Source organism: Octopus sinensis, linkage group LG2 (assembly GCF_006345805.1).
Source record: "Octopus sinensis linkage group LG2, ASM634580v1, whole genome shotgun sequence".
Classification (NCBI taxonomy): Eukaryota; Metazoa; Mollusca; class Cephalopoda; order Octopoda; family Octopodidae; genus Octopus; species Octopus sinensis.
In genome coordinates, this window is record NC_042998.1 from 186544937 (window position 1) to 186566364 (window position 21428).

Sequence of the window (21428 nt, forward strand, 5' to 3'; positions counted from 1 at the left end):
GAAGGATCAACAGATGTAAGAAATAAAAAAAACATTTGTTTTCTTAATATTAAAAATATTTTTCTGTATAGCTATTAAGTTTTGAGTTAATGCTGGAAAGTTGATTTAAATTTTTTAAACATAGTTAAATATTTATATGATATATTGAATTTTGTTTTTATTCTACTTTACCTTGAAGCATGCTTCTGTAAGCTGTATCTGTGATAGCGAAAACATGTGGTGGTACTTCATGCCGTTTCTTGCCACGATAGAGTTCAATAACCTTATCCTGGTAAATAGGTAACCTCTTGTAAGGGTTCACCACAACACAGAACAATCCAGAATATGTCTGCAAGTAAAAATAGATAAATATTAAAGCATATGGCTTTTTTCATAACATCATGGATTTTATTTAAACTATTTCAAAAAGTAAAAATTCAATTCCAGAACTTCTACAACACAATTTTTACAGATAATACTTTCTATTTTAACTAAAAAAAGAAAGAAAAAATGGTGCTCTACAGAGTACTTTGCACATTTTAAAATAAGCCCCACCCCTTTACTTTTTTAGTCACATTTCTGAAACTTAGCCTATGTCCTCCCCGGGTCACTTAAACTCTTCCCCAAGGACTGAGTTTCTGTGTGAATATTTACTTCTATATATAGACAATCTTGTCGATTTTAGATTTTAGTTAGAGAAGAGATACACATGCATACATTAGTGGCGAACCACAAGACCAAGTACTTAAAAACCACAATGGTGAATTTCTTTTATACGTGGATTTTCAACACTACCTTAGGGTTCATGTACTACAAGTTCATAATTTTTATGCGTTTCCATTTTGGAATTTGGCTTTGAAACCATACCTCTACCAGAGAAAGTACTTGTACACTATAAACATGTTAAGCAAAAATAGTTCTTGTAAAATAACTAAAACCCAAAATTAGGAATTGCTTTTCTATAAAATCAAGCACTGAAATCAATTTACAGTAAGCAACTTTCTTTTTTAATCCCTACTATACTTAGCTTATCAATTCTTTAAGGAACAAAAACTATGTCAGCTTAAGCTCCAAACTTGTTAGTGGCAAGAATCACTTTTAGAACACTTTCTATTAATGCTAAATGTTAAGATATACTTTGGTAAATAGTAAGATAGTGTTTAATTATGTTGAAAATAATCTGCCAATGGTCTTTCCAAAAAAAAAAAAAAAAAATTGGTAGCTTAACAGAAAACAAAACGCCTTATCTGTTAACCTAAAGCTGAAGACAATAAATAAAGCAACCAATTCTCTGGTGGTAAAGAAATGGCTAAGTAACAGGGGAATGGTTTTAACAAACAAGACTTTCAGAAAAGATATAATGAATATATTGTTCAAAGAATTTAATTAGTAAACACAATTTTGAGTGATAGGTAGAGTGATAAAACTGAATTAATAGGAAAGAAATGAAGTTAAAGCAAAAATAGGTAAAGAAGAAATAGAACAGACATGAAAGACAATGGAAATGAGATGAAAACATAAAACTAAGGTAACTGAACAACCAAATAAAAGAATTCACCAAGATACTATTTGGGTTACCCATGGAGCACATTTCAACATAGGTAACCCCTGACACAACAATAATACACACCATAAACAATACTGTTTTAACTATCATTAAGATGGAGCAATGTAACAAGCTAGTTGCTAATTATAAAGTTTAATGGTAAGTTAGTTACTTAATTTTAAAATAAATAAAAAGAAAATATAAACTATCTCATTTTAACAAAAATACATTTGTTGAAACGCACATTTGAAACAGCACAAACCATTCACTGTGAAAACAGTTAAAGAAACATTTAACTGATAAATAAACAATGTTCACATTATTTCATCTAACACGGTCTCAGCGATTTTGAATTTAAATTCATTTCAAGAGGAAAGGTATCCACGCTGTACTGACAAGAAAGTAGCACATTTTCCTTCTCTACTTCCATGCTAGAAGCTTGAAAATGTCAAATAAAAAAAACAAAAAACTGTTGTAAGACTGAATAAATAGATCTACTGTTCTGCATTGTGCTTAACATATGAGAAAAGCCCCAAAGCTTATATCAAAACTCCTTTTATTAACTTAGATAAAACAGACTTACAGAATTAAACCTAAGCCAAAAGCAAAACTTAAATCAACTTTATTTGCTTAAGTCACATAAATGTATATCTATTTTCTAGAAGCATTGATTGTACATCCTGCCAGAAATTGTAACCAACCAGCTGCAAATTATACCCCAGAATCTTAAAAGAGAAGGATGTGTTTGATAATTTAGTCCCAGATACTGACTGTATGGACACAGCTGGGATATTTTTGATCACAAGTCAGCTCAGTCAGAGCTAAAGTGGACTAAGCAATACCAACAATACTGGTAACGTTTGTGTAAAAATAATTCATAGGGTATTGTGCTCACGATTTCTAGATTCTGGGTTTGATTCCTGGACTGGGTGGCACACTGTGTTCTTGAGCAAAACCTTTCATTTCATGTTGCTCTGCTATCATTTTGGCATCTGATGTGTGGAACACTTGTGCACTTCCATCTACCAAATTCATTTACAAGGTTTTGGTTGACCCAGGAATATTGTGAAAGTTATTTGCCCAAAGTGACTTGGGACTAAATTATCAAATATATCCTTCCTTTTTATGAACAACGAAAATAATTCATAATTTCATTTTACATGACATCTTGTAAGTAACTCCCTTCTTTCCATTATATTTTTTTCAGTTATGTTTTTGAAGTGAAAGCATGCTGCATTAACGCATAAGTGGATTATCATTAAACATGAAAGGGTATTTATTATTGCTAACTTATTTTCAATCAGAGTAGAAGAAAAGAGGATCACAACTACTAAAGATATTTACTATCGACATCCTTGCATTATAGAATATTGCACTACTGAAAATCATGCGGGAAAGTAGGTTTTATGTTCATATTACAGCAAAATTTCTAAGAGTGCAATGCTTCCGCAATATGGGAGATGCTGGTATTAATGAAAGATAATTACTCATATTCAGCATTGACTGAAGGACCTCTAGTAGAAATACAAGTGAGAGCTCTTTGAATCATTAGATAAACTAGCTATACCAAATATGATGTCTAATGCACAGAACTACTGTACTGGGGGGAAAAAAGTCTAAGCAAATGACAACATTATTAAAGCCAATTAATAACTGAAGTTATGTAAAACTTAAAAATGAGATCTAGGTCTTGTCTCATTATTTGACTTCAATTAGAAATAAACTAAAATCATCTCTTAATTAGACACAGAGTTAAGAGTTGCGACAAAAGGAAATTGGATGCTGTAGCATTCAAACCTTTTCTAAATATATTGAAAACTGAAACATAGATTATATTAAAGGAAATTTATACAAAGACATAATAATTTCTTTACTAAGCTGATGGACAATAATAACAAATAGTTACATCTAATGATACATATTTCATAACATTTAAATGTTGAAAAACGTTAAACATAAACATAACCACAAAGCAACTGAAAGTGTTGAAAATAACATTTAACCATAAAGAAGTAAATAAAGAAATATTAATCAGAAACAAAATTCAAGCAGAAACCTGGCTATACTTAAGTGACAGACAGTTTTACAACCATTCTTATTTACAAAGCTAACTAATATGAATACAATGATTTTCTCAAGAATGAATGCACAAGTGCTCAATGTCTGAAACTAATTTTTAATGTTGCTGAAGAGGAATCTGGTACTGGTTAGCTGGAAATATACTAAAAATTAACCACATGAAAAGTAACAACTATGTACACAAAAGGATAAAGATTTGTATAAGAAATATTACACACCACAGAATATAATTAATGTAAGTGTATATATCGTTGTTTTACAGCCATTTTTCCATGCTAGCATGGGTTAAGTGAATATATAATATAGACAATGTTTTATAATCAGATGCCCTTCCTATCTGCAACCTGATTTTCAAGTAAGGGATTCTTAATTCCAAAAGTCTTCAAACAGCGAAGAAAGCTGGAGATTTGCTGGCAGAGGTGACAACACACCTATCTCACAACCTGCATAGAACACAAATGTAAGCCAACACACATATATATATATATATATATATATGATAATCATCATAGGCATTTAACATCCACTTTTCCACATTTGCATAGGTCAGGTGGAATTGGCTGAGGCAGATTTTCTAGTCAAATGCTCTTCCTATTGCCAACATTCACCTGTTTCCAAGCAGGCATGTTCATAATGAAAGACTGGAAATGAATAACATCACTTGTATGATGGTGATGCTTGTTGATAATCATCACATGATGCCAAGACATAGACACCCTCAAACACACAAAATGGAGTACTTTCAGTTCTGTAAAATCTTCTCAAGGTTTTGATCAACCTGAAGGTACAGTAGAAGTCACTTGTCCAAGATGTTGTGGAATGGCACTGACCCCCCAAACCACAAGTTCAAGAAGCAAGCTTCTTAACCACATAACAATGCATATATCATACTTTATGTTTCCATCTACCAAATTCATTTTCAAGGTTTTGGTTGACCCAGAAATATTGTGAAAGTTATTTTCCCTAAGTGGCCTAAAGGGGGACTGGAACAAAAACCACATTGTTGGGAAGTAAACTTCTTAATCCTGCTGCAGTACAATTTGTTTAAGAAGTGTGTATGTGTTTATACTCACACACACTGGAATCTCTTGTCAAAGATATCATGATTGTTCAGTTTATGCTGAACGAGCTGCACAAATGATTTGCTTATAGTAATCAAAATGTATGTGCTGTACACCAGCACACTCCCTCCATCAAATCGACATTGCTTGTTCAGGTGCACAAGTGTTCCACACATCAGATGCCTAAATGATTGCAGAACAACATAAAGTGAAAGGTTTTGCTCAAAAACACAGTGTACCACCCAGTCCAGGAATCAAACCCAGAATCTAACAATTGTGAGCACAATACCCTAACCACTAGGCCACAGATCAATGTTGATCAGAATGTGATTAACCCTTTTGTTACTGTATTTATTTTGAGATGCTCTGTGTTTCTTTCAATTATTTTAAACAAAGAATTTAGTAAAATAATTTAGTTATCATTCAGATAGTGTTTGGAACATAAATTGTGACTAAGGCTTGGTGGAATATTTTAATTCAAAACTTATGAAAACAAGACATTTATACTACAGAGCCAGAGCCGCTTTTGGCCGGGTTGGTAACAAAAGGGTTAAAGTATATCCAGATATTACTGAGGAAACATTTCAATGTCTCCTACATAGTGAAAAGAAGATACCTACTATTTAAAAGCATTTATATTCTTCTAAACAAGCCACAGAGCAACATCAACAATGTGTTTCCTGCACTGAAGAACCCTACTTTCCATAAGTATATGATGTTACAGTTTCGCTAACAAGAAAAATACATAACTGCCTTCTGTTATTCTTCTCTCTACAATAGTTTTACAGACTATAAAGCAGCACTTAAAAAGAAAAAGTATCAACTCAGTATATTGTTACATCAGCACAAAAAAAAAAAAAAAACTTAATTCATAATCTAAGAAATTACAAATGATTTATTAAAATGATTGCTGAGGGTTTTTATGCTTAAAATGAGTAATCTCAAAATAATCGAGAAAGAAGAGACTATATACATACATACATACATACATTATATATATATATATATATATAATATATATATATATATATATATATATATATAATAACAAAGGGTGAAATTAATTAATTAATTAAGAAGTAATCAGTAATTTCACCAAGTAGAATTCGGCATGAAAAGGACCATTCCAAGGTAAGTTTAAGTAATACTATATAATTAGGGTTCAGCAACGATTTGCTTCACCACATACCGAAGTTTAGAAATAGCAGTCAAAAAATCTTGGCTATTCCTTCTACTTTAAAGGGAGTTCCCAGAAAAACCAAAGCACTTGAAAACAAACCACACAGGCAAAAAGGGAAAAAATGACGAAAATCATATATATATATATATATATATATATATATATACCTCTATTAACACTATACTGGATAACAGATCACAGCAAATAAAAGGAATTTCGATGGCTGCCTCCTTATTACACTGACTAAATTGATAGTTTAATTTAGAAGATTTAGGAAACCTGTATTTAGTTTCAGAGCATACCCCTTCTACAACCTGAAACATATTTTAACCCAGTTTTAAACAGAGAGATGAGAAATATTTCAGGAATGCTATAATCCATTACTTTTTACTGATAATACTACATTACAACCACCAAGAAGGCTTGTCACACTTGAATTCATTTTTCCAGTTAACAGGGAGATAGAATTCAGAGCCTGTGTACAAACTTAGAAGCTTCGCTGACTGTCTACTACAGTGCTCAAGTCCTTGGTTTTTATATCATTAATTTTAGCTTTTACTTGTTCCACTTGTTGGACTGCAGTTATGCTGGGGCACTGTTTTTAGGGATTTAATCAAACAAATCAACCCCAGTATTTTTCTTTAAGTCTGGTACTTATTCTATTGGTCCTTTTTTTTTTTTTTTATACCAAACTGCTATGTGATGGGGGACATAAATTATCACTGGTTGCCAAGCAATAGTAGAAGACAAACATCACACACACACACACACACACACACATATATATATATATATGATAGGCTGCCACAAAGTTCCCATCAACCAAATTCACTCACAAGTTATTGGTCAACCCAAGGCTATAGAAAAAGATACTTGCTCAAGGTGTTGTGCAGTGGGACTGAACTGAAAACCACATGGTTACAAAGAGATCTTAATCACACAACCTATAGGTGCCTATATCTGATTTATCGTGCTTGCATGAATTAAGCAACATAGAATTTAGAGACAATTGAAAACTTATGACTCTTATAGCTGGATAGACAACAATTTTTTAAAACTTCAATCTAATATCTGTGAAATCAATTGTTATACTTATAACCATGGTTACTTTCAAAGACTGCACAAACAAAAGACTGCCAAGTAGGATATAATAGCAAACAGATTACAAAACATTTTAAGGAAATTGCATAAATTGCTTAGCAATTATGACCCCCTCAGTTGGAATTCAGTCACAGTATTACACCCTTACTTTATCCCCACTCCTATAAAAAAAATTTTTTTAACTGAGAATGTATTCCCATGCATCACTTCAGACTTCAGTGATCAGCAAAAGAGAGGGAGGTATGGAACCTATCCTTGTACAGAAAAAAGAAAATTAACAAAATTATCTTCAGAAATATTTAACTGAACACTCCTGTCCTAATGATAAGAAATGAGTGATAGATTGTGAAGTTTATTTAGAATAAAGAGATTAGTCACTATAGGAAATCTTAACAGATACAAGACACATTTGAAATATAACAAACCTTCAGTTGTCCCTTCCTCTTAACTAAACAAAAAGAAAAGAAAAACTACATTCTGTTCCTGATGTCTTTTATATTTTTGCATTTTTTTTAATTTTTTTAATTTGGAAGACAAATAATGAAAGTCAAAATTCCAATTAATCTATTTGGGACAACAAAAACCACATTTTTTATTGTAAAATCTTTGGTAGAATACTTTCAAACAGGACAAAGTATTCATAGATATTCTAGATTAGACAGGACTTGAACGTCAAAATATTAGAATTACACAGTCTATAAGGAAACTATCTAGAACAGTTAGTTATAGCAGATGAAAAACATCAGCTACAAAATGCCACTAAAGTAAACAACAAAATTCTTCATAAGTTTACACAGTTTCAAAATGAAGAACAGAAAGTTATATGGAATGTCTTAATGAATCAGGTTTATACTCTCTCTCTTTTACTCTTGTTTCAGTCATTTGACTGTGGCCATGCTGGAGCACCGCCTTTAGTCGAGCAAACTGACTCCAGGACTTATTCTTTGTAAGCCTAGTACTTATTCTATCGGTTTCTTTTACCGAACCGCTAAGTTACAGGGACGTAAACACACAAGTATCAGTTGTTAAGTGATGTGGGGGGGGGAACAAACACAGACACAAACATATACACACACACACATATATATATATATATATATATATATATATATACACATATATACAACAGGCTTCTTTCAGTTTCTGTCTACCAAATCCACTCACACGGCTTTGGTTGAACTGAAGCTATAGTAGAAGACACTTGCCCAAGGTGCCACGCAGTGGGACTGAACCCAGAACCATGTGGTTGGTAAGCAAGCTACTTACCACACAGCCACTCCTACAGAGGAAATAAAACATGAAAGATATACACTAAACAGAGACAACTGAAGTGGTATAAATGAGAATCCAGAGAATGAAGTGAACTGAATTTTCATAAGAGCCAATGGGATCATTTCTAAAGGACTGAGGGCAGTGGATTGGCAGAATCATTAGAGAATCCTAAGTAATACCTTGTAGTTATTTCTTCTGGTTTTTTACACTCTGGGGTCAACTTTGCCTTCCATCTTTCCAGTGTCAATAAAATGAGGTACCAGTCAAGTACTGGAGTCAATGTAACTAATTAACCCACTTTCTTCAAAAATTGCTGGTCTTGTGCTGATATCAGAACCAATCAGTATAAAATTCAACCGAATTCAGGACAAGCAATATTAAAAGTAGAGTTCTTTGAAAGTGTAATTCATGACCCATTTTCATTTTGAGAAAGAGCATGAACATCACACATTCACAATTTTCCCAACAAAAATATTCTTCAGAATTTAGTACATAAGCTTGATGACTTGCCTAAACAAAACCATCACTGTAATTTCACTCCATAAGAGTCAATAAACTACTCCAAGTAGGCCATTTCTCCTCCGACCATTAACAAAACAAACAACACAGACAATGAATATAACAAAAACAACTTGCATAATTGTTTTAAATGCTCAATGTAGCCACTTCCAGTTAATAGAATCAACAACTAACAATGGCTATGCAATATAATGTGACAATTATTTCAAGTAACATGCTCATATTCAAACATTTATCAAACTCTTTCCCAAATTCAGTCATCAACACCAAGCAAAAATGGGCATAAAATGAAAAATACACACACTGCACCTAGACATGGGCTTAAACACCAAGAAAAGAATATAAAAATGCCAAACTCAAAGAGCCTCTGGGATATTCAAAATATAAAGTAGACAACAACAATAAACCTGGAAATAATTACTGAACTCGCTATCTTCAACATATCAAAGCGAGAAAACCTCTATATGGTTGCTCTACTTGCTAAAAACAGAAATCTCCACCAAATCAGTCCTTACTATCTTTAAAAAAACTCCCTATATATATATATATATATATATATATATATACACACATACATACACACACACACACACACACACACACACATATATATATACAGTAGCAGTTGCATGCACACACACAAACAAACAAACAATCAAATTAGCTGCAGCATCAAAAGCTATATCAAGTCCAAATTCTGAGTTGTTTGGCTATCTGCTACCATAGAATCTTAAAAATAAAATAAAATTGAGACTTAATTGAAAGCTTAAATTTTCCTGGAATTTACAGGAAACACAGGGGGTCTCTGAAAATGTAAAAGCCATAGAAGAACAGCTCTCACAAACCTTTTTACACTACACCCTACACAGCAACCAATGATGGTAGTGTTCTACATGGCTCCAAGGAAGAGTAAAGTATGACCTTACTAGCAATGCTCCAGCATGGCTGCAGCCTCAAGGTTGAAACATATAGAAGAATAACTCAGAGACTTAGATTGAAGAGCAATGTTCAGTTGGTTTTCACCATAGGTCTGTCCAGAACTCAGCAACAATTAAAGATAATCTACGAAACAAAATTACTTGATATGACTTACTGTAAATTGTAGTGTCTAAGTAGACTTTTTAAGTCTATGAAAATTGTTATTATACTAAAGATTGACCTATATACTTCATATAAAATGCAAACATTTACCACTAAGTGGAACAACCAGGCTTACAGTCATTGTGCATCACTTCCTGTACTTCCAGCCAAGTTGCCAAAAATATTTTTTATTGAAATCTGTTATTAAACTTAAGAGATTGTAGCTTAAATGAACGAAAACTATATTAAACAATGTTTCCAAAAACTGATACACTAGAAACCGCAAGACTACAATTTAATATAATTTTTTTAAATGCTTCTTATGCAATTTTATCATAAAACAGTTTCTTTGTAATTATAGTTTTCTGTTGTAACATCAAAATCTTTCTCTTTGTAAAATCAACACTATTTTACAGAAGCTTTAAATCTTTGCTTTTTTCCCCCCACTTAAATGTTTGAGTTTGTATGCTAGGTAAGGTAACTGTATAGTCATTGACAAGTTTCCTTATGTAATTTTCTAGTTCAAATTAATGACAGTTCTAACAGCAAATTTATTACCAAACATCTTAAAAGAGGTTTCACTTCCAGTCACTCCATACATATTCACTGCAGCACCAATATTTAAAGAGTTTGCAAATGAAATACTTTTCAGTGTAAAACTAAAGAAATAGTTGGAGAACGCAGGCAAGAGGAAGACATTTTGAGCAATTAAAAAAAAATTGAATGCATGAATATTAAACAACTACAACTGATTAAGTAAGATATGATGGACTTTAGCTCCATAAAGTGTTCTTAGGATAGAGTGTGAGTAATGAATGGATATAAGCATAAGCATTTACACTGTGGGGGACAGAGATCAGTAACAGATAATTTGTCAGATAATAGTTTAACACCGATGCTAACGGCATTACATTTGCAATAGCAAATTTCAGACAAGGCATAACAGTATTCTATAATCACATATTGTATGTAGTAGTATGATCAGGGAATAATAACAGTATGCTGTGTATACCATTAATATTTCATTGAAGGTGCTAATTTTGGATTAAAAAGTGATCACTGAAAGAACTTTACTATTATATATCAGGTCCGTGATAATTTACAGTATAGTAAACGAAGGTTTTTAATAGTTGTTTGGTGACCTACATATAGGCGATACCATTGTCTAACTTCCATTTTGTAATTTCTTGTTAAATATGTAAGTTATTTTAAACAACAATACTTTCGTAAATACGTGTGAGAGCTATAATGTTAAGGTGAACTGTGATGTATCCATAGCCTTAAATCTGTTCGAGAAAGGAATGTAGTAGATGAAATTATTGCATAGTTCCAGTTTCAGTTACGTTTGGTCATTCATCAGCTCATGGCTTTAAAGTCATTTGGCAAAAAATTTTTTGGCAATTACGTAACAAGTATCGATTGTGCAGTAAGTCCCATTGTGTATGTTTGAGTGGGTGAGTATGTACGTAACTATTTCAGGTAAAGCCAGTCAATATACAAAAGGTATCTTAAAATAGGCCAAACACAAATACTACGAAAATTAACTTTTTCTCAAACTAACATTTACAACAGTGAATTTGCATATTTCTTTTCATTGGTAGTCACCGGAGCATGACTATGCTAGGACACCACCTTGAAGGGTTTAGCCAAGCAAATCAACCCCAGTACTTATTTAAGACAGGTACTCATTCTATTGGTCTCTGTTTCCAAACTGCTAAGTTACAAGATGTAAATCAACCAACACCAGCTGCCAAGCAGTGGGGAGGGGGACAAACACACATAAAAAAAAAATATATATATATATATATATATATATATATATATCGAGGCCAGAAGGATGCCAAAAGGCAGACCAATCTGGAAAAGAAGGATTTGGAAGCTTAAGAACCCTTCATATGGTCAGAAATTTAGGGATATCCTTACCGAGAAATTTGATGATAGGAAAGAAGTGCTATGGTCCTGTGACATAGAAGGCAGCTGGGAATTCCAGTGAGACAGCTTGCTGAGTGCCACAGACCAAATCTGTAGCTGGTGCAAAGTCCCTTCAAGATCTAGGGTAACATGGTGGTGGAACAATACTGTAGATAGGGCCATTAGAGCAAAGAAACAGATTTGGAAGGCCTGGAAGAGTTGTGGTAGCAAGGAACAGTATCAGACAGTGGAAAGGGAAGCTAGGAGACAGGTATATATAGCAGAAAAGAAGTTGGCCAGTGTTCAGCAACATGAGGACCAAAGAACTGAAGTATTTCAGATTGCAAGGCAGTGTGTGACAGAAAACCATGATGTCACAGGAGAGAAATGTGGCCGCATGAATAATGGTTCCCTTGTGTTAATGATTCTGCAAAGGAAGAGGCTTGGAAATGTCGTTATGAAAAACTGCTGAATGTAGAGAATGAATGGGAGAAGAGGAGTCTGCCAAAGATTGACCCAATTGAGGGACCAGCTACCCGAATCAAAAGTACCCTGGTAGATAAAGCAATTAAGGATGTGAAGGCAGGGAAAGCATCTGACCCATCAGGAATCATCGCTGAGATGCTTAAAATATCAGGTGGTGTGGGTTATGGTCTTGTCATCCGCATAATAAATCAGGTAGTTCATGAAGGATTCATACTCAATGACTGGTGTAGCAGCACCATAGTCAACTGCTACAAGAGTAAAGGTGATGCTTTAGGCAGAAATAACTATAGGGGTATCAAATTATTGGATCAGGCGATGAAAGTTACAGAGAGGGTCATAGCCCAACTAATTAGGGATAGAGTTAGCCTAGATGAGATGCAGTTTGGTTTTGTGCCAGGCAGAAGCACCACTGATGCTTTAATTCTGGTATGGCAACTGCAGGAGAAATATCTAGCCAAAGATAAACCCTGTACTTGGCTTTTGTTGACTTGGGGAAAGCCTTTGACAGGGTCCCTAATCCCTTATCTGATGGTCAATGCAGAAACTGGGGATAGACGAGTGTTTGGTAATAGCTGTACAAGCTCTGTACAAGGATGCTGTTAGTAAGGTAAGTGTTGGTAATGAGTATAGTGAAGAATTCTGAGTAGAAGTAGGGGTTCACCAAGGATCAGTCCTCAGCCCTCTCTTATTCATTATAGTACTCCAGGCAATAACAGAGGAATTCAAGACAGGATGCCTCTGGGAGCTACTCTATACTGATGACCTTGCCCTAATAGCCGAGTTACTGCCAGAACTAGAGATGAAGTTTAGGGTGTGGAAGTAAGGTCTAGCATCGAAGTGCCTTAGGGTTAACTTAGCAAAAACCAAAGTCTTCCTACACATGTAGGAAGGCTGTCAAACTACAATCCCCTTCAGGTAGATGGACCTGCTTGATCTGTAGAAAAGACGTGGGTAGAAACGCCATACGGTGTAAGCTATGGACATGTAAAAGGTGCAGCAATATCAAAGGAAGGTTAACAGGGAAAATCGTTTTTGTGTGTGGCAGATGCTCAGGGGCAATAAACACTGAAAATGTACAGAAAAGAGATTCCATCATATACTAGTAGTTAATAGCTTCTGCTACCTTAGCAACCAAGTCTGAAGTTGGGGTGGTTGCTCTGAGTGTAGCAGCTAGAATAAGAATAGCCTGGGCAAAATTCAGAGACCTCCTACCTCTGCTGGCAACTAAGGGCCTCTTGCTCAGGATGAAAGGTAGACTGTATGATGCATGTGTGCCAACTGCCACGTTACATGGCAGTGAAACATGGGCCATGACTGCTGAGGACATGTGTAGGCTTGAAAGAAATGAAGCTAATATAATCCACTGGATGTGTAATGTCAGTGTGCATACACGACAAAGTGTAAGCACCCCGAGAGTAAAGTTGGACATAAGAAGCATCAAATGTGGTGTGCAAGAGAGACAACTGCGCTGGTATGGTCAGACATGGGATAAGGTGGTGAAGTATGACCTTTGAATATTGGCACCTCACAGAGGCAATGACAGGAGACCGAGACATACACGCACACACACACACATACAAAGTGCTATGGGTAAATTGTCGCCATTTTATATTTTTAATTTTGCACATGTGCATTATTTGTTTTTGATTTTGTTGACTACACAGTATGGTAGGGTCAGTTGGGCACTGCCTGAGAGAAAACCAGCACCATGATGCAATTTACTCAGCCAGAAATTTGGAAACAACATGCTGTACTGCTTGGCATTCGCACCAGAAGCTCAAATACGAACATTTCAGAGTGTTTGGGTGTCATGTACCAAGAGTGATAAAAATCAAACATCCAGTCAACATCATGGTGTTTGGAGTGATCACCAGTGATGGCAATGTTATGCTTCCATTCATCTTCTCACATGGCCTCAGACTCAACACGGAAGCCTTTATCCAGTGCCTGGAGGAGGTAGTGCTGCCCTGGGTCAAGAGGGTGGCTGCTGGAAGACCATATATCTGGCAACAGGACACTGCATCATGCCACACAAGGAGAACCCATTCATGGCTGTCAGGCAATTTCTGCAACCACATCACCCCTAACATCTGGCAACCTAATTCCCCAGATTGCACCCCAGAAGGCAAGGACTGTAGCACTATTCACCAACTTACACAAGGAGACCGTCCAGAAAAGTTGCAGGAGATTCTGAAGTCGTCTGGAAGCCATGGTTGAAGCAAATGGCGATTTTATTGAATAAATTTACTGGTTAGTATTTCAGGATATTTTTATGTAATTTTGATAAATATCTGTTAAAATGAGATCTCAGTGTTATTTTCATTTTCACGTAATCTAGACAACAGTTTATTCACCACACCCTGTACATATTGAACTTCCACACTGTTTCTGTCAACTAAACTTACAAAGCATAACTCCACACCTTTGCTTTTGTCTAGTGACCATACCCATGTGCCCACTCAAATTATAGTTATATGACAATTTCCTCAGTCCAGTTTAGTTACACATGTATTAAATCCAACTTAATTTCACATTCCCACTGCCTAGTGAACTGCACTTTATCTAAACCAAAAGAAAAGAAAAGGGGTTTACGTCTCCTTATATATTCAATTTTCTAGGTTATATTTTTTCTTTTTCCTAAGCAAAGCAGTGACAAATGCCAAAATTTCAGACTACTCAAAGTTCTCTCTTTAAAACCCCCAAAAACTTTCTAAGATAAAAACAATAGAGATCTTTGACCTAGGGCAAGAAACTTTACTTGACCCATCTTCAAACAACATTTTAAAAATAGTCATTAGTCATCAATATCAAAATCTGAAAGCATGTACAGAAGAGGGCTGTAACTACTTACACTCCACTCCCCTTTATTATCTTACTACTTCACCCTCTTTCCACCTCTTGTTTATAAACCCTCCATTCATTGTCTTATATGTCTACACCTCCTTTGCTCAGGCACTCTTTGTCTGTTCTCAAACTACATTCCTTTTTCACACACACACCCTAAATTAGTCAGACATTGTCCATAATCTTAGCAAGGTCTTCTAGACAGGAGATGTTGTAGTAGTTAATACTCAGTTTGAACATCTGTAGTCTGTTAATCTGTGTAGCAGTCAAATTTCCCTCAAATCACACCTATAATCTTAAAAATAGAAAATAAAAAGTATGCTGGATACAGCTATTCAGAGTTCTTTGCACACACATAAAAAAATTAAGATGGCCATAGCTGTAATGCCCCTTGATGATAGGCATGTTAAATGTTGAGTAACTTGGGATTAAACACCACCACTACCACAAGAAGATAACAGACTAAGGCCTGAAATATTTTGAGAATATCTGTATTTTAGAGCATTCAACTATATTTCAGAGAAATATAGCTTAGAATGATATAAATTATAAATTTTGCAAAGGGTTATCAATGAATTGAAATAAAAAATATCTGAAAATATCAAAATAGGGGGAAAAAATTATCTCAGACTAATATAAGAGCAGAAATGAAAGAACAATACCCTTGACTTTTGCACGTCATAACAATGCAGATAATGTCCACTTAATTTAAGAGAGGTAAATCAAAGGGTTTTAATGATTTAAGTAAAAATGATTGGACAAAGCATTAAGTACAAGATTAAAGGAAGAAGGGCAGTAGGGATGATGAGAGCTGGAATGGCCAGACTGAAGGTGATTAGCAGCTTGCTAGTTCGAAAGAGCAGAGGACAGTGTAGTAACACTATGCCTGGGAGCAAGCACAGTACATTGGTGACTGAATCCTTGCCAATTGGCCTGATGGATTTCTAGATGGTGTATGAGATGTAAGTGTGTAATAACAGCAACATTCCAGTTATATAAGCAATATTCCAAGAAAGTTCTTAAATTTGTTTTGCACAGTATCAAGCGATCAGAAACGAAGTATTTTCTGGGAAAAAAACCTAGTCTTTGAGATGCAATTTTGAGAATATGCCACAAGAGGTTATCAGTAATAATGTGCCCTTAACCATTTAGCATTTAAACCAGTCATATCCAGTCCAAAGAGTGTACATGGTTTATGTCCAAACTAGCCAGATCCAGCCTCTCACACCTACCCTACGATGTTATTCTAAAAAATAACAATCACATCATTAAAAACCCAAAGCTTACGCACAATTAATTCAAAACATTGTAAATAAATAAGCATTACATTTGACAGTGATCTAGATACTAAAAGGTTGAGCTAATTTTATTGATTCCCAAAGTTTTAGTTTGTCAAGTAAATCAATGTGTGCGCGCGTGTGTGTGTATGTGAATTGAAAAAAAATGAAAATTAATGATGAACTGATTCATGAAAACAAATTTGAAAGGTATTAACTTTCCTGGGCTTGTTCAGCTGTTACACCAGTCTTAATAAACTTATTAGAAATATGCCAAAAATATTCATGATATTACATGTGTCACACTAAATGTAGTTTGTTCCAAACCTCTCTACATTTGAAAAGATTTATTTTTAAATCAATAATAATGAAGAGGAAACTATAAGTCATGTATTTTAAAATTTCTAATACTAACAATATTTATTTTATAATAAATATTGTTATTTAAAAGCTGTTTCTTTCCATCATCATCGTTTAACGTCCGTTCTCCATGCTAGCATGGGTTGGACGGTTCGACCGGGGATCTGGGAAGCCAGAAGGCTGCACCAGGCTCCAGTCTTATCTGGCAATGTTTCTACAGCTGGATGCCCTTCCTAACGCCAACCACTCCATCATATTTTACAATAAACATTTATTATGGCATTATTCTTGATTACTCTTCTGCTGTTTCATATCTTGTCATCTTGTCCCAACCCAAACATTCCTTATCATTTGTTGTGAGAACATAGACAGCTTATTGATTGCATGTCCACATCTGATAATTACTACATGTCATCTTTGACAACACAAATTCATATTTCTTTCCAGCTTCTGCTTTTCCGGCTCGCATTTCATAATCAAAACGAAACAAAAGAAACAAAAAAAAAAAAGTAATCACTTTTTGTTACCTTATAAATAAATGGTCATCAATTGTTAACAATGTAAATTCCCAAAATTAATTTCCGTAAGATGAGCTGAAGTTGAGAAACTGATAAATTCAGATAAAGAAAGATTATCTAAAAATTATAAAATTACTTGGTTGTGTTGTTAAGAAACTCACTTTACAGCTATGTGGTTTCAGGTTCAGTCCCATTGTACACCTTTAGCAGGTATCATCTATAGCTTCAAACCAGCCAATACCTTGCAAGTGAATTAAGCAAACAGAAATTGTGGAAGCCAGTTGTGCACACACCATGTGTGTATGTGTGCATGCGTGCACGTACGTGCTCTCATGTTTATGTCTGTGTTTCTTCCCTCGTCACCATACAATGGGTGTTGGCTTAATTTAGCAAATTAGTTCAGCAAAAGAGACAGATAAAATAAGTACCAGACTTTCAAAAATAACTACTAAGATCAATTTAATACAGTTCTATATTTAAGAGATGAGGAATTATGTACATTATTTACATTTGACATATTTGTCTTCATCTTGTTTGGTGTTAACAAGTTTTGGCTGATATACCTTCCAGCCTTCACCAGGTGTCTTGGGGAAATTTTGAACCTGGGTTCTCATTCCTAAGGTATTTTTCGATGTTGTTATCATTATTAAGGTCACTGCCGGGAATCTACCACAGCTACATGGGATGGAGTACACAGTTTTTGGTCACATTCTCTTCTATTGGTGGTTTTACTCGAAGGAGATATTTGCATCCCATGCAGTTGTGGTAGATTATACAAAGGCGAAACATGCCGCCCGCCTCAAAATAAAGGTAGAGGAACCTCGCAAAGCTGTGACACAAGGAGATGTTGATAAATTGGTTATAGCTAATCATGTATGGAAAAATGGAGACCACCTCCCCCTGTGTGATGAAGCTAAAATAATAGACAGGGAACACCACTGGAAAATATGAAAACTAAAAGAAGCAACACATATGGTAGGACACAACAACCTACTAAGCAGACCGAGTGGAGATATGAATAGCATATGGGAACCAGTCTTAAGAAAGGGTAGGAAATGTAAATTTATAAGCCCTAAAATTCACTCTATAATTGCTCACGGGCATATGGCATAGTGGTTAAGAGCGCGGGCTACTAACTCCAAAATTCCAAGTCCAATTCCAATAATGATAATAACATCTAAAAATACTTAGGAATGAGAACCCAGGTTCGAAATTTCCCCAAGATACCCTTTCCTCAACTAAACCCTTTAAAGTAGTGCCCTGGTATGGCCATAGCCTAATGACTGAAATACATAAAAGGAACATCAACAACTCAATCAGTAGGTGCCAATTCCTTTCCATTTCTAAAATGGTCAGCAATGCAAATAAATCTATTAATCCTTTTGTTACCAACTTGGCTGAAACTGGGTCTGGCTCTGAGTACAAATGTCTAGTTTTCATAAGTTTTGAATTAAAATCTTCCACCAAACCTTAGTCACAATTTATGTTCCTAACATCAGCTGAATGATAACTAAGTTATTTTACTGAAATCTTTGTTATATTTAATGTAATTGAAAGAAACACAGAGCACCTCAAAAGAAATACTGTAACTAAAGGGTTAAGAGAAAAAATAAAATTTCTTTGTCATAATCACAGTCAGTGTTTCTTGTAGGCAGGGAGACTCTGAAGATTGAAAAGAGGTGGACTATTTTTGATAAAATTAATGTGGTTTTGAACATTTTAAGCTTGTGCAACACCATTGTGAAGAAAAGAATGCAAACTATTTTGTGTTCTCATTAATAAAGAGAAATTTTGTTAATTTTTTTTTAGGGTAGGGTCAGTCAGTTTGATTGCCATTGATCTAAGTACAAATGTAAACCATCAACAATGTCTTCCATGCATGAGTAACATCTAAAATGCTTCAAAACACTTCCCAGGAAATTTGTTGAACTTTTTTTTTACACAATGTGACTTCTTTGTGAAATTGATTTTTTCTTGCATTCCTTTTTAATAGATTGTTATTTAGCTCCAGGACAGCACTGATTCAAGAGACTATTTCAGATACTCTTTACTCTTTTACTTATTTCAGTCATTTGACTGCAGCCATGCTGGAGCACCGCCTTTAGTCGAGCAAATCGACCCCAGGACTTATTCTTTGTAAGCCCAGTACTTATTCTATCGGTCTCTTTTTGCCGAACCGCTAAGTGACGGGGACGTAAACACACCAGCATCGGTTGTCAAGTAATGCTAGGGGGACAAACACACACATATATATATATATATATATATATATATATATATATATATATACATATATATATATATATATATATACATATATACGACAGGCTTCTTTCAGTTTCCGTCTACCAAATCCACTCACAAGGCATTGGTCGGCCCGGGGCTATAGCAGAAGACACTTGCCCAAGATGCCACGCAGTGGGACTGAACCCGGAACCATGTGGTTGGTTAGCAAGCTACTTACCACACAGCCACTCCTAAGATTAATTTAACCAATGTGGCTTTAAGGCTATAGGCTATTAATAAAACAGTAGTTTGGCTGTTATGTCTAGCAGATTGAACAACATATACTCTTTTGTTGGCTCATCTTTTTTTAAATAGAGGAACTGAATTGTGGAGATATTTGTACTTTTGTCTATTATGTTTTTAAATGGAAGCTCTTACTTTTCAAAAATGTGTAGAGATATCCAATTCAAAGTCAACTAGTCACATGTCATAGATTTGTGAATAACTGAACAAATAGAGCTGCTTATTTTCGTCAGTTTCAGTTTGTCATCAGCAACAACTACAATGATAATTGCAATAGAAATGGTTCAGATAGTCCTGCTGTCATCCTACCCATTGGTAAAAAAAAATTACATAAAACTCATCATTTATACAGATAATCTTACGAAAAATCTTGGGGTTTACGATGATCAGATCATCTTTATATATAAAAGAGAAGTTGTGTGTCTGTCTCCTACGATTTAGATTCCTAACTACTCCCACATTTCGCGGTGCAGTCGTGATTCATATCGAGCCCTTCTGGGTATTAGCGCACGTCTACGATGAGTCTACAATTTAAAAAAAAATTTACCATCATTTTTTTCCATTTTAATGCATTTTTTCGCTATTATATAAGGGAAGTAACTCTCTAAAAATGTCTACGATGAGTCAACGATTTAAAAAAAATTTACCATCATTTTTTTTCCATTTTTAATGCATTTTTTTGTTATTTTTTGGCTATAACTCTCTAAAACTGCTTATATAGTTATTTCCCTTACAAACCCGAGCAACGCCGGGCGATACTGCTAGTCAAAGATAAAATTATATCTATGTCACTTTTTTTTTTTCCACCTTTGGCAACAAACATTATGAACACAGCAGGAAGACTACAAAAATACCCAAAATATCTGGTTGTATAAAAAAATACTTCACAGACATTACATATCAGAAAAATACGGATGGGATTCGTGAAGAAACAACAGGAATTGCAATATTGACAAATACCAAAACAAATTAAAAAGCAAAAGCTTTTTGGATAAAAACCAAACTAGAGAAAGAATATTAATCTGGAAGGAATAATTGCTGAACAAGCTTTCTGAACAAAATGAGTTATAGCCTACCTAATCAGTCAGTGCATTCAACTAGTAATCAATAAGTTCCAGATCTGTTTTAATATTTTCCACTAAACAAAACCCGATAAATGGCAAAATTGGTAGAGCACCAGATAAAATTTTGCAGTATTTAGCTATGTCTCTTTACATTAGACTTCAAATCCTGTCAGAGTGGACTTTGCCTTCCATCACCCCAGGCTTGGTAAAATAAGATCCAGTTAAATACTGGTGTCAAATCAACTACATCCCTTCCCAATAAAAAACGTGGTCTTCTACCAATGTTTGTAAACAAAAGCATTGCTGCTCATACAGGCTCTGTTGTATGCTTGCAGTCCACTGCAAAAGCACATCAGGGTTTGACAAGTCTTGACATGTTGCACAATCTTTATAAACAGGAGTGGCTGTGTGGTAAGTAGCTTGCTAACCGACCACATGGTTCCGGGTTCAGTCCCACTGCGTGGCATCTTGGGCAAGTGTCTTCTGCTGTAGCCCCGGGCCAACCAATGCCTTGTGAGTGGATTTGGTAGACGGAAACTGAAAGAAGCCTGTCGTATATATGTATGTATATGTGTGTCTGTGTTTGTCCCTCTAGCATTGCTTGACAACCGATGCTGGTGTG

The 21428-nt window shown here is 34.9% G+C and overlaps 1 protein-coding gene across 6 annotated transcripts in view; it reads right to left on the reverse strand.

The window, feature by feature from the left end:
* LOC115222368 (myosin heavy chain, non-muscle) overlaps positions 1 to 21428 on the reverse strand; it is a 142479-nt gene that overhangs the window by 99700 nt on the left and 21351 nt on the right. For all 6 annotated transcript variants that reach the window (XM_029792569.2, XM_029792587.2, XM_029792614.2 and 3 more), the window contains exon 2: positions 172 to 328. In XM_029792569.2, the coding sequence (XP_029648429.1) occupies positions 172 to 328 (157 nt within the window). The remainder of the gene's footprint in view (positions 1 to 171; positions 329 to 21428) is intronic.